Source organism: Schistocerca nitens, chromosome 1 (genome assembly GCF_023898315.1).
Source record: "Schistocerca nitens isolate TAMUIC-IGC-003100 chromosome 1, iqSchNite1.1, whole genome shotgun sequence".
Classification (NCBI taxonomy): Eukaryota; Metazoa; Arthropoda; class Insecta; order Orthoptera; family Acrididae; genus Schistocerca; species Schistocerca nitens.
In genome coordinates, this window is record NC_064614.1 from 435,968,254 (window position 1) to 435,982,665 (window position 14,412).

Consider the following 14,412-nt stretch of genomic DNA (forward strand, 5'->3'; position numbering starts at 1 on the left):
TCTGCCAAAAGTAATGCCGTGACGTTGCTTGAATTTGTCAATCCAGTCACTGCTGCGCACAAATTCCTCATCTCCCATAAGGAGAGGTCCACTAATGGGTACATTGATGCCTCTCTGTTGCTTAAATCACGTAAGCTCCGTTCAGCTTTTCGTAACCGACTAATTTTAGATCTATTTTGTGCAAACGCAGTTAAATTTTATTCGCATTCTTCCAAATCGTTTGGAATGTGGAATTTACGAGGCCAAAGTGATGACACACGTCAACCTTTTCATGAAGGACTTTCACTTTTTCATCCATCCTTAAAACGTTTCTTTTGCTGACCATGCTGTTCGAAAATGCGTGCACTTCTTAACAAATTGTTAAAGAAACAAACATCACGTGTACTGTTGACGAGTTCTGTGATTTGGCCACTGCTGTAGTATGAATGCGCTGGGGCTAACAATGAGGTGAGGAGTCTATACCTCACCTATTGTTGACGGAAGGGCAGAGAGAACAATATGCCAGTTTGCCATGTTACAACAGATTTTCTTCTACATTACATTATTTCTTGGAAAATCTTTTTGTTGCCTGTGGTCGCGCATTTACATTCGTCCTGTTAATCAAGGATGAGAAGTATGTTCCTTACGAGTAATATGGCCGTACCACAGAAATCACAGCGGTATAACCGAGTTGTTGTAACTGATGTCGTTACAAGAAAGATGACATTGTAATTCTGTCAGAGACAGTAAAGAACCTGGAAGAACAGCTGAACGGAATAGACAGTGTCTTGCAAGGAGGGTATAAGATGAACATCAACAAAAGCAAAACGAGGATAATGGAATGTGGTCGAATTAAATCGAGTGATGCTGAGGATTTTAGATTAGGAAATGAGACGCTTAAAGTAGTAAATGAGTTTTCCTATTTGGGGAGCAAAATAACTCATGATGGTCGAAGTAGAGAGGATATAAAATGTAGACTGGCAATGGCAAGGAAGACGTTTCTGAAGAAGAGAAATTTATTAAGATCGAGTATAGATTTAGGTGTCAGGAAGTCTTTTCTGAAGGTATTTGTATGGAGTGCAGCCAAATATGGAAGTGAAACGTGGACGATAAATAGTTTAGACAAAAAAAGAATAGAAGCTTTAGAAATGTGGTGCTACAAAAGGCTGCTGAAGATTAGATGGGTATATCACGTAACTAATGAGGAGGTATTGAATAGAATTGGGGAGAAGAGGAGTTTGTGGCACAACTTGACTAGAAGAAGGGATCGGTTGGTAGGCCGTATTCTGAGGCATCAAGGGATCACCAATTTAGTATTGGAGGGCAGCGCGGTGGGTAAAAACCATAGAGGGAGACCAAGAGATGAATACACTAAACAGATTCAGAAGGACGTAGGTTGCAGTAGTTACTGGGAGATGAAGAAGGTTGCACAGGATAGAGTAGCATGGAGAGCTGCATCAAACCAGTCTCAGGACTGAAGACCACAACAACAACAACTGGTGGTGCTCTAAGAACGCGAAACGCTTTGTTAATCGGTAAATACTGCAACAGTGACTATCTATTATTTAGAGAACATTCAGCGTGACACAAGATGCCGCTACCGTAGATTGTCACGCTTTTCCTTGCACTCTAGTGACAACTAAAGAAACTGGCGATCAGTCTGCTCTATCACTTCTCTTAATTCTACGTCATGAGGTCACTAGGCTGACGAACAAAACTGAAGTATCGGAAAGACAAGAATTCAGATTGCGTTCTACTTCGTAAGTGTGTCGGGAAGCCCGCGCACTCTTCGGTTAAAACAGTATGTTGTCCATTGATGAACCAAAACATAATGACCACTGCTCACCGCGACGTTGGACATCGCCTTGTGGCGTTGCGGGTACGTGATGCGGTAACACAAGTATGTAAACGGAGCAGACACGGAGGGGGGAAAACCTAGCGTAGATATGGGCTTCAAATCAGGAAATCTATTGAGATCAGCTGGTATCAAAGTCCTGTTACCAGTGTCATAAAAAAACACAGGCTCCAGTGGTATGGGCGCATGATGAGAACGAACAGCGAAAGACCTACCAAAAACTATTTCAACCTATATCTTGTAGGATTAAGACCATGGTGAAAAACCAAGAAAACACTGGATAGAGGCCGTAAGATCAGATGCGGAGAAGAAAGGACACAATTGGGAAGTTGTCCTGGAACAGACGATGTAAGAAGACAGGAGATGGTGAGCGGTTGTACACAACACCTGGGTAACTGTAATTGGAAAACGATGATGATGATTGATATAAGCGACTTTGACAAAGGGCATATTATTATTAGACAGAGCCAGTGAACGACTATCTCGGAAACGGCAAAGCTGGTTCAATGTTTAATGCTACTGTCGTGAGCATCTACGTAAAGAGGTAGAAGGACTGTGAAACTAAACTACCACTAGGACCAGAACGTGAGATTCGGAGGCTACTCTGCGCTCTAAAGTAGGATAGACGGTTATCTGCAGCATTTCTGCCTCAAGAGCACAATGCTGGTGTACACACAAATATTTGCAGCACACCATGCATCTTGCATTGTTGAACATGCAACTCCGCAGCAGACCACCCCTATATGTTCACATGTTGATCTAGAAACATCGCCAATTACGACTGCAGTGGGCACAGGACCATCGGAATTCGACCGTCGATGTGTGTGTCGGCTCTTCCGGTGAATCACATTTTTGCTATGCTAGGTCGCTGGTCATCTCCACAAACGCCGTCATCGAGGTGAATGGCGACTCAAAACGTGCAACGCGCCAGGGACGCAAGCGGGTGGGAGCAGTATTATGCTATGTGACATAGTCTCCTGCCCTTGCATAGGACCTGTGGTACTAATCAAAGACACCCGGACGGGTTGGAGAATTTCCCTGCCCGGGGACTGGGTGTTTGTGTTGTCCTCATTATTTCGTCATCACCATTTGTGACAGTGACTGGATTGGATTGTGAATAAAAAATGGACTGTGTAGAAATTTGGACTTTGTACGGGCGCTGATGACCGCGCAGTTGAGCGCCCTACAAACCAAAGATCATCCTCATCACTAACTGAAGGCACGCTGGCAGCTGCGAACCACTTGCATCCATTCATGCTTGATGTCTTCCCTGACACGATCCCATCTTCCAGCACTATAATTGTCCATGTCTCGGAGCCACAACCGTGCTACAGTGGTTTGAGAAGCATTATAGCGAAGTCACGCGACCAAGTTCGCGTGATTTAAATCCTATGGAACCCATCTGGATCGCTATCGGGTGCCATCACCGCGTACACAAATCAGAGGCCCGTTATTTAAGCGAATTACATGACCTGTACGTAGACATCTTATGCCACACACCTCCACAAACCATTCAACAAACTGTCGGAGCCATAAAACGCAGTATCTGTGATGTATTTCGTTGCAATGACGCACAAATGTGTTATTAAGCAGGTAGTTCAAAAATGGTTCAAATGGCTCGAAGCACTATGGGACTTAACAGCCGAGGTTATCAGTTCCCGAAACCTAGAACTACTTAAACCTAACTAACCTAAGGACATCACACACATCCATGCCCGAGGCAGAATTCGAATCTGCGACCGTAGCAGTCGCGCGGTTCCGGACTGCAGTGCCTAGAACCGCTCGGCCACCATGGCCGGCTAAGCAGGTAGTCATATTATTTGGCTCATCAGTGTATACTGGAGTACTAAGGTATAAAAAGTTTGTGCCCAGTGGTAATCGTGCCATACACAGAGATCTATTTTTCTCCACGTCCCCTTGACGTTTTGCGAAGCGTCCTTGCAGTTATACTTCGAAAGACTTCCTCAACAAGTGTTCAAGTGTGTGTGAAATATTATAGGACTTAACTGCTAAGGTCATCAGTCCCTAAGCTTACACGCTACTTAACCTAAATTATCCTAAGGACAAACACACACACACCCATGCCCGAGGGAGGACTCGAACCTCCGCCGGGACCAGCCGCACAGTCCATAACTGCAGCGCCTGAGACCGCTCGGCTTATCGTACGCGGCTTTCCTCAACAACTTTGTGCAATTTTTCATAAGCCTTTTAACGTTGAGCCAAATCTTCACAGTAGTTTCCGAGATTAGACATCACGTACGGACAGAAGAACGGGGCGAGGAACATAAATCTGTAGCATGTTTGCATAACGCTCTTGAGCGTAGCAGAAGTTGTGGCAACAAAGCATGGCAGGGTGCATCTCTTTACGTCAGATAATCCATTAAAAAGCATCGGCCCAAATGTTGGTATATCGATATCATCGATATTTTCTGGCGATCTAATCGGATAATATTTTTATCATCATCTAACTCACAATATAGAAAACTCCACCCTACCTTCTTTTTAAAACTGAAATATTTACGGCATAAAACAGGTACAGGTTTCTACTTTGAAGTTAATAAAAGAAATTTTGACTGTTATCAATTGTGTATTTTTTTTACTCCTCTCACTCGAAAGAAATGCTGCCTGAAATATTGGAAATGTGGAAGCTAAAAAAGGAGACTATCTCTAGACACTCGTCCAGAATTATCAGTGTGCTTATGAATACCACCAACTGGACAGTTGGGAGATAATTCATTTGCAATCTGAAGGGAAATGTCTCAACCTAGTTCCAGTCTGTGTCAGATAGCTAGGAATTAGTTATCAGTTCTAAGGACTTCAGTTCCAGCACAAAGACTGTTTTCAAAAGCTGTTGAAGTAATTTCTGCTCAGGGAAGTAGGTTAAAAGCAGATCATTCTAATAAATAAATTTTTACGTTCTTAAGAAAATAAGTTTTGCAACTAATAATTTTTTTTTCATTTACGTTGTCTGTACTTCGAGTAATTTCTTTCTGCCCCTTTTTTCTTATGCTGTAGTATAACTTTATTTTTTTTCCTAATATTTCTCTGATTATATGTAAACTAATGTGTAACGAAAACTGGTTTTCGTTGATTTTTTATCAACTCATGAAACCCACTTCTCATGGTATTAAATAATATATGCAATGATAATTAACCTGAATTAAAAATTAAATTTTTACTACATATGTATCGAAACATCGATATTTTTCATTCGATTTATCGACGACATTTACTAGGGCTATGTTGGACTATATCCAATGCCGTTATTTATCTTCCGATGTCCCATCGCCAACACACACGCCACTAATCGCTGCTTCACAGTGTAACTCTGTCGGCATGAAGTCATATCTCAAATAATGCAATACTGAAACAAAACAATACAATACTGACAATAATGCTTTCTGTCAATCTCAAGCACGGATAACAATAAAACTATTTAGTTCTTCAATTGTACAATCAAGAGGGATAGGGTGTCTTCCTGGACACACTGTAATTAAAATATTTTTGAGTAATATTCATTCAATGTATTTTTCATATTTGTCTTTCTGAATACTAAAAGTTATGTTGACATTCCACTTTGCATCATTTTGGATAGTTACCCTTGAATGTTTGTTGGTTGTGACCTATTGTGACCGTTGATCATCGATAACTGGTTACACAACGCCCAGTCGTAACGTTCCGAGGCGACTTGAGAGTTCAGTTGCCTTACGTCTAGGAGCAGCAGCTACTTCCATGATTGTTTTTCAGATGAGGAGTGGCAGCTGGAGGACAAAAGCAACGCCACGCTCTCCGTGGATACTGACTGCATGCAGCTGTTGGCGGACGTTCTGGACCACCCCACGTGTCCACTGGAAGACCTGCCACCGGAAACCATTAAGCGGCGCGAGCAGTGCCGTGTGCAGCTGTGGACCGACATGATGCGGCGATCGCCCCACATACCCGTGACCAGCTACCTGGCATACACGCAGAGGACAAACGTCAACCTCTGCCTCTTGGCCTGGATGGCAGTCAACTCATTCGGCATCTGCCAGGACGTCCCATTTAGTATCATGCAGTCTGTGCAAGATGCTCGCTGCTATTTCGATAATCTCCACGACCAGTCGTGCCTGGAATCGAACGCTACAGATGCCATCTGCTCCGTTTCCAGAGCTATTGTGTTGCTCAAGTGTCGCGATTTTTCTTTCCGTAAGCCTTTCGATCTATGTCGCGTCGTGCTTTTCGCAGATGGATCGTACTCACCAGTGTCCAATTCAAAGTGGTTTGATCGCCCCAAAGGGTATTTAAAGCCAACAGAGAGAACGCTGAACTTCAAAGACAGTTTAAACAATGCCACTTTGAAATATAAGGACTTTAAAATCGAAAGTTTACAACCTTTAGAAAATTGGTTCATAGCAGTCAATATTCTTTTCCGTTTTTTGACCGCTGGAATATACATGTACCTTCCCCACTTGCGGAATTTGCCTGGAATGATATTCTTGTTATTTCAGGTCACGGGTGTAATTCAGATCTTGTGTTCTGAGGTCATGTATCGTATGGTAGGTGTCCCCGACTTACCTACGACCGTACTAATCGACAGTGCCCTCACACTTCTCAGCTGTATCTGGCTAAGCGCGTTCTGCTACCAAATGTACGCGTGCATCCGTCATCTCAGGCTTCCTAACGACCTGCTACCGGCTGAAGCAAGAAAAGTGTTCTGCCGTCAGGTGTTGTATGCGCTAATACCCTGGAGTCTTGTGTGTGCAGCCAGTATTACTCTGGAAAAAACGAACAAAGATTACATTTTCCACAGTCGGATTATAATACTCGCGGGAATTTCATTATCCATATCTTCCAATTTGGTTCTTCTTGGACTGGTTGGGTTCATGTACCTTCGTAATAAGAAATCCATGCGGCAACTCGAAATTTTTAGTAAAAATAAATTGTGCTCAAAGAAACAACTTCTTTACCTTTCAGTTAAGACTGTGATGTTAAGTGGGATATGTATACTTATTAGAATTGGTTTCCACCAGGCACAGGGCGTAGCGCAGTTTGTTTACTACGTACATATAGCTTCAATGGCACAGGGACCACTGCTGTTCGTCTTTTTCATTTGTAATGATACAACGCTCCCTGTATTCAAGAGAAGGATGCTAGCGCTGTGGAGACCAGACGTCGTCAGCCCAGGAGAAGAGCTGTGTTCATCGGCTGAGAGAAATCTGGCAAAGAGAAACAATGAACAGGCTCCAGCAGCAGAATCCTCCTTGAATTGTCCATGAGTCTTCTTCTCAAAGGACTGTCTACATTTTAGACCGTACCAATGCCAGTTCTCTGTTATAAAGATTTAATCCAACTGATACGACAAAATTAACTGCGGCTGATATTAAACCACTGTTGCAGACACTGTTTACGTATGTTACTTCACTGAGATGAAGAAACTACTCACTAAAATTGAATCTGCATGAAAATAAGAGATAAGTTCTTGCCCTACTTATTCTACCAAATCGTATTATTAGACATTAACACGAACTCCAAAATTTAAATAACGACGTTTTATGATATCTGGCATGCATCAAAAACGAAAATAATGGAAGAACTTCCCGTTTATGGTAGATTATTGTAGCCACCGTTGTGTAAACTGAAGGCAACAGAACATATTCTGACAGTGCATTTACAGGAATCTTTTCTCCGTTCATACTATTCATAAAAGGCTTTTACCAGATGTCTATGTCTCTGTTATTTTGTACATAATTAATAGCACAGTTGTGCTTCGTCTTGTGTCTCGCTGCAAATGGAAGATTCTACGATTCGGTCTTCGACTGGTCCTGGAAATTAGTTGTTTCAACAGTTTAATATTACTTTCACATCTGGAAACGCTATATGTACCTGAATATTATCATATTGTACCACATTAAACTACAGGATGAGACAAAATTTTTCATTACATGTTTATTTATATACTCTGTTAATTAACATTATTTATGTTGCTGAAATATGAAAATTTCATATATTTGTGTAAAAGTCGTACATGTATATGATTTGCAATCTAAATACCATTCCAAGGGAAAATAATATCAATGTAAAAACAGAGTAACTGTGAGATGGAGACAGTTGAAGGGCAGTGGTGTGTGGATGAAGGTGTAAAGGTATTACATTAATAAATAACTGTCGTTGTAAAACGTGGTTCGAATCGAATGCAAAGTGTTACAGCGGCGGAGTTACACGTTACTGAAGTAATGGCGTTTGTGAGGCATTCGGTGGCTTGTTGAGCGAGGGATACATAAAGGTAAGGCATTAAAATCTAGTTGCATCCTGTATGCTACTCTTAAACAAGGAAGAACAGTTTTGAAAAGGGCATTTACACAAAGAGTATTGTGGAAGGAAAAACATGTGCCAGAATTTAAACTGTAGTGACACATGTTTTCAGGAGATAAGATAGAAGGGCACAATACACCGAATTTAATGTGACTCGTAATCAATAAAATTATTGCCCATTTGTTCAAATAAAAACTGAGTGAGCAAACCTATCCTAATGAAAGCGACGTCTGTGTGAATTTATTATCCAGTCCAGCTGAAAACAGTACTACATAAATTTGGATTTTCAGAAATTGTCTAAAACATCGATCACCAGTCACTTAGCAGACAACCATAGTCTTTAACAGCGAATTTCGTGATATTTAAGAAAGAGGAGTAACCATTCTGGATACAGCGGAACCAGACGTCACTCGCCAACTTCATAGTCACGCGGGATGCCAGGTGCAGCTTACTTGCACACATTATTGATCACAGAAAAAAATTGATAATAGAAGCGAACCGAATCACGTCACGCTTGCATATGGAGTGTAGCAAGCATTAATATTTTGAACAAACATACATATTAAGGACTTCCCTCGCATATTTAAAGCAACTAACTCGCAATCGAAATTACTTGAACAGTTCTTGTATTTACCAGTACTTCGTGAGTCTATACACTTACATTAATCTACATTACGAATGACACTGTATGTATTTCACATCACTCGCGTTACATGCATCACAGTTGTGAGCATTGTCAGGACATTTAAGGTTCAAAATCAAACGTCTTGTAATGTATATGTACATTCCCTTGACATGTTTAATCCAAGTATTATGCATATTTATGCGATCGGGAATGCTCAGTAGCAGCCAGGCTACATGTACATATGACAATTAAGCGTCAGCAAGGAGCATTAGTGATGAAATCATAGGAGGCAATGTTGTGCAACCTTAGTAGGGACAAGATCCGACTATTCAGGAGTAGGATCTTACAATCTGAGACAGTGTTCCGAGACAAACTTCCGTCACAATGTCCGCAAACGTGACGTCAGATCCGCCTTGCAACAGCGGTCTGAACGCCCATTGGCTGAAAGTTTGGATATATATATATGTAGGAAACGAGAGAAGTGTCCTTATTGGCTGAGTGAGAAAGGGGGGGAGTCCTCTCTTGTCCTTCAGGAAGACAGGGTGTCAGTTGCGAGGAGCCACTCAAAACGCACAGCCGAGTAACCGGGGCGACTCTATGGGAACGGTCGCGAGTGCATATTCCAGCTGTTAAACAAGATAGAAAGTGAAGTTATTAGTTATCAGAACGCCACGTGTCGTGGGAGGTGTCTACCATTATGTAAAGTCAGAAAACTGTGTTAATGTATTGTAAAGGGTCGAATATAACGGCGTAGCCCAGAGCCGCCATATTGCAAATTCTGATTCTGTGGCGTGTGTGACAAAGCAATTTCTGTATTAAAACAAGTATAGTACAAACGCCGTTGACAATTAACAACTGGCATCCCTAAACACTCCACTTCAGCAGGATCACCACCTACGTGGAAACTGGCGACTGAGCGCTAATACTGTGCAACGAGGGACTTAATGAAGCAGCAAGACACCACAGAATCATCCTGTACATACATACACTAAAAGGCGCCGCCGTCTGTTATTTCAACGCTCTGTGGCTTCGTCGGATGACGCTTCTGGACGTTGGTTCCTATTCAAAATATTGTCTACTCACTCCCCTCTACAAGTCCCAGAAATTTGTAACGGGAATTTCCGACCACCCTGTATTTAAAGTGTTGCTTAAGATTTTCCCGACGCAGTAACTGCTTCATTGGTTCACGGGGGGCGCGTCGCATATTGTTGTGGAAGCTGCACATTATTTCGACGAGACAACTGCTCGTCATCTGCTTGTTCGCTTTGGGGCTGGACGCGGCAGCAGGACATGGCGAGTAAGACTTTGAAGTTCCATCGCCTTACACGCCAGACATCGCAAGAACGTAAACCATGTAGGTGTGCTGTTTTTAATTTCACAGATAAACGAATGAGTGACGCTGCGATATCGGTGTTGGAAAAGGGACTCAATTTTGCGCCCACACCAAAGATCTTGCCTATCAGTGCCGTTGAGCGAGGTGCCTTGAAACTTCCGAGTGAGACTGCTGAAGAAATAAGGTGACAGATTTGCAGATAGCCCGCAACGAAGCAGAACATCAATGCTGAAGAAAGGAAAGCTCTCCGTTCCTTAAGAGAAGACACATAAATAGTGATTTTACCTACAGTCAAGGGAAACGCTATTGTTCTTTTGCCTGCAATGCCTTATTTCGACAAGATGACGGTATTTACTGCAGAACTCAGTATATCGCCTTCTACGGAAGGATACAACTGACACAGTACAATGGAAGACATCAGCGCTCCTCTGATCCAGCCAGTTTCTTGAACATCTTAAAAAGTGCTTAAGAGTACAAGCACCAGTTCCACCACGACTTTATGGACTGCCTAAGATTCATAAGAAAGGGGTTGTTCCTCTTCGTCTGATCTGAGCAATATAAGAGCCCCAACATATTAGCTGGCAAAACATCTGGCTGCTCTTCTAAGCCTACTGGTAGGAAAATATGAAGATCACATTCGAAACTCAGAAGATTTTATACAACGACTGAAGACTTTGCGTCTCGAACCAGCTGATATACTACTGAGTTTCGATGTGGTCTCTTTGTTCACATGAGTATCTTTGGTGGATTCATTACAACTTACAGGAAGTAAGTTGGAGGAGGACATCTTACATCTATTCAAACATGTGCTTACCTCGACTTACTTTTTATTTAATGAACAATATTTTGAGCAGACTGATGGTATTGCCATGGGTAGCTCTTTGTCTCCCGTAGTAGCTAACTTTTTTATGGAAGACTTCGAGGAAAAAGCACTTAAGTCAGCGGTGTAGAAACCTAAATGTTTCTGGAAATATGTGGACGACACTTTTGTAGTTTGGCCACACGGAGCACCAACGCTTCCTTCATTTCTAGAACACCTTAACTCCCTCCATCCCAGCATTTTCGTCACCATGGAAGTGGAGAAAAATGGAGACCTCCTGTTTCTTGATGTCTTTGTCTGCAGAAAAGATGGTTTCTTGGGTCACAATGTGTTTCGAAAACCGACTCACACTGACCTATATCTACGAGCTGCCATCACCCATCTCAACACAATGGCGTGTTGCGGACTCTCATTCATAGGGCTAGAATTATTTCAGATGCAGGCAGCTTATCAGTAGACCTTAGCCATCTTTGCTCCATGTTTGTACAAATAGGGTTCTCTGATAAACAGATTCGTAATGCATTTAAACCTGCACGCATTAAATCTCAAGAACAGCCAGAAGAAACAGAGAACTCCACGAGGATGGTTTTTCTACCATATGTTGGTGGCGTGTCCTTTAAGATTGGTAGGCTGTTCAAAAAACATCAAATAAAATGTGTCTTCCGCCCTCCAGCGCGGATGCAAACAATGCTGGGTTCTATACAAGAGGATCTAGGTCTAAGGAGACCAGAGATCTACAAAATCCCTTGTCAGTATGGAAAATCATACATTGCGCAGACGTGTCACACTGATAACGAAAGATGTGCTGAACACAGACGTCATAACAGGTTGGATCAGCCAGAAAAGTCTGCTGTGGCTGAACACTGTCCTGACACGGGACACAGCATGAGCTACAGAGACACAAAGACCATTTCGTACACTTCCACGTACTGGAATGCCGTCATTAAAGAAACAGTTGAAATTCGTATAAGCATCGACCTTATCAATAGAGACATGGTATTTCAACGCAGCAAGGCATGGGAACCAGCGCTGGCAGTACTAAGGCATCGTCAGTTGCAGACGAACAAATCCAAGTCAACACAGATGGAGAATCAAAATCCACACACTTAAATTGGGCGCCAACACTCTGCCTGAACGCTTTTCCCGCGTCCTGAATGAGGAGCCCGTGGCTCGTTTTGTCCAGCAGGGGCACTGGAAGTCACTGTGCTTGGGTCTGGTGAAGCACGAGATACAACCCGTCGGCTTTGACCAAAGACGTCAGAACTGGACAGAGAGCATTTATTATGCGGATGAAATAGCTGACAAGACTGTTAAGAAACAAAGGAATACGAGAGATGAAAAATATAGTTGACATATGAAGGGGTCGGAGAGATATAGTCATAAGCCACATCAAACTAATTTTGAGATACAGCGAGTTTAAAGTTCGATGGAGGTCTGAAAATGTTTAATACAAAATAGAAACTTTATTTGTACTGCAAACACTTGCTTAATACTTGCGAAGCATGTTGCTAAATAGTCAACTCTCTGCATGCTATAAAACATTAATTTTAGAATGATCCTAATTAAGATGTAGTCAACAGTGGCTTATGAATACATCTCCCAAACAATTGTTTAAAACATAAAGCATGAATTTGTAAGGATTTATTTTAACTACTCCTACACAGCAAGCAGAATGTATAATTTTTACACATATCGGGTATCTGAGATGTATAAATTACTTTTTCATTGATACAGTTACATCAAGGAAGTTCCTCTACCTCATCATTGTACACGTTATTTCCAGTACATGATCGAAATAAATCTTGATTTGCTGCAGGTATGCATGGCATAAGAGACAGTACATCATCAATTTTTTTCTGGTTAATTGGTAGTGGCTTTCTGTACTTTATTGGCAGCTGATATGGATTTGGTTCAACTAGCCTTCCTTTGTTTTTGACACGAATATCCACTGACATGAAAGCTCCTATGTCTGAATAAGAGTGCTTTACACTTAGCTTGAAGGGATCTTCAGACTCAAACTTAAATTGAGTAGCTTCACTGAAATGGTGGGGATCTCCAGACGTGGATTCTGTACGTTTTGAGATCAATGTCTTCAGGCTTTCCAAACTTCTGAAGTCTTCTCTTTCTACACTCCTGGAAATTGAAATAAGAACACCGTGAATTCATTGTCCCAGGAAGGGGAAACTTTATTGACACATTCCTGGGGTCAGATACATCACATGATCACACTGACAGAACCACAGGCACATAGACACAGGCAACACAGCATGCACAATGTCGGCACTAGTACAGTGTATATCCACCTTCCGCAGCAATGCAGGCTGCTATTCTCCCATGGAGACGATCGTAGAGATGCTGGATGTAGTCCTGTGGAACGGCTTGCCATGCCATTTCCACCTGGCGCCTCAGTTGTACCAGCGTTTGTGCTGGACGTGCAGACCGCGTGAGACGACGCTTCATCCAGTCCCAAACATGCTCAATGGGGGACAGATCCGGAGATCTTGCTGGCCAGGGTAGTTGACTTACACCTTCTAGAGCACGTTGGGTGGCACGGGATACATGCGGACGTGCATTGTCCTGTTGGAACAGCAAGTTCCCTTGCCGGTCTAGGAATGGTAGAACGATGGGTTCGATGACGGTTTGGATGTACCGTGCACTATTCAGTGTCCCCTCGACGATCACCAGTGGTGTACGGCCAGTGTAGGAGATCGCTCCCCACACCATGATGCCGGGTGTTGGCCCTGTGTGCCTCGGTCGTATGCAGTCCTGATTGTGGCGCTCACCTGCACGGCGCCAAACACGCATACGACCATCATTGGCACCAAGGCAGAAGCGACTCTCATCGCTGAAGACGACACGTCTCCATTCGTCCCTCCATTCACGCCTGTCGCGACACCACTGGAGGCGGGCTGCACGATGTTGGGGCGTGAGCGGAAGACGGCCTAACGGTGTGCGGGACCGTAGCCCAGCTTCATGGAGACGGTTGCGAATGGTCCTCGCCGATACCCCAGGAGCAACAGTGTCCTTTATTTGCTGGGAAGTGGCGGTGCGGCCCCCTACGGCACTGCGTAGGATCCTACGGTCTTGGCGTGCATCCATGCGTCGCTGCGGTCCGGTCCCAGGTCGACGGGCACGTGCACCTTCCGCCGACCACTGGCGACAACATCGATGTACTGTGGAGACCTCACGCCCCACGTGTTGAGCAATTCGGCGGTACGTCCACCCGGCCTCCCGCATGCCCACTATACGCCCTCGCTCAAAGTCCGTCAACTGCACATACGGTTCACGTCCACGCTGTCGCGGCATGCTACCAGTGTTAAAACTGCGATGGAGCTCCGTATGCCACGGCAAACTGGCTGACACTGACGGCGGCGGTGCACAAATGCTGCGCAGCTAGCGCCATTCGACGGCCAACACCGCGGGTCCTGGTGTGTCCGCTGTGCCGTGCGTGTGATCATTGCTTGTACAGCCCTCTCGCAGTGTCCGGAGCAAGTATGGTGGGCCTGACA

At 43.5% G+C, this 14,412-nt stretch overlaps 1 protein-coding gene across 2 annotated transcripts in view; it reads left to right on the top strand.

The window, feature by feature from the left end:
- LOC126251315 (uncharacterized) overlaps nt 1–7,977 on the top strand; it is a 136,466-nt gene extending 128,489 nt beyond the window's left edge. For both annotated transcript variants that reach the window (XM_049951648.1, XM_049951656.1), the window contains one exon: nt 5,582–7,977. In XM_049951648.1, the coding sequence (XP_049807605.1) occupies nt 5,582–7,089 (1,508 nt within the window). In that variant the 3' untranslated portion in view covers nt 7,090–7,977. The remainder of the gene's footprint in view (nt 1–5,581) is intronic.
- The last annotated feature ends 6,435 nt before the right edge of the window (nt 7,978–14,412 follow it).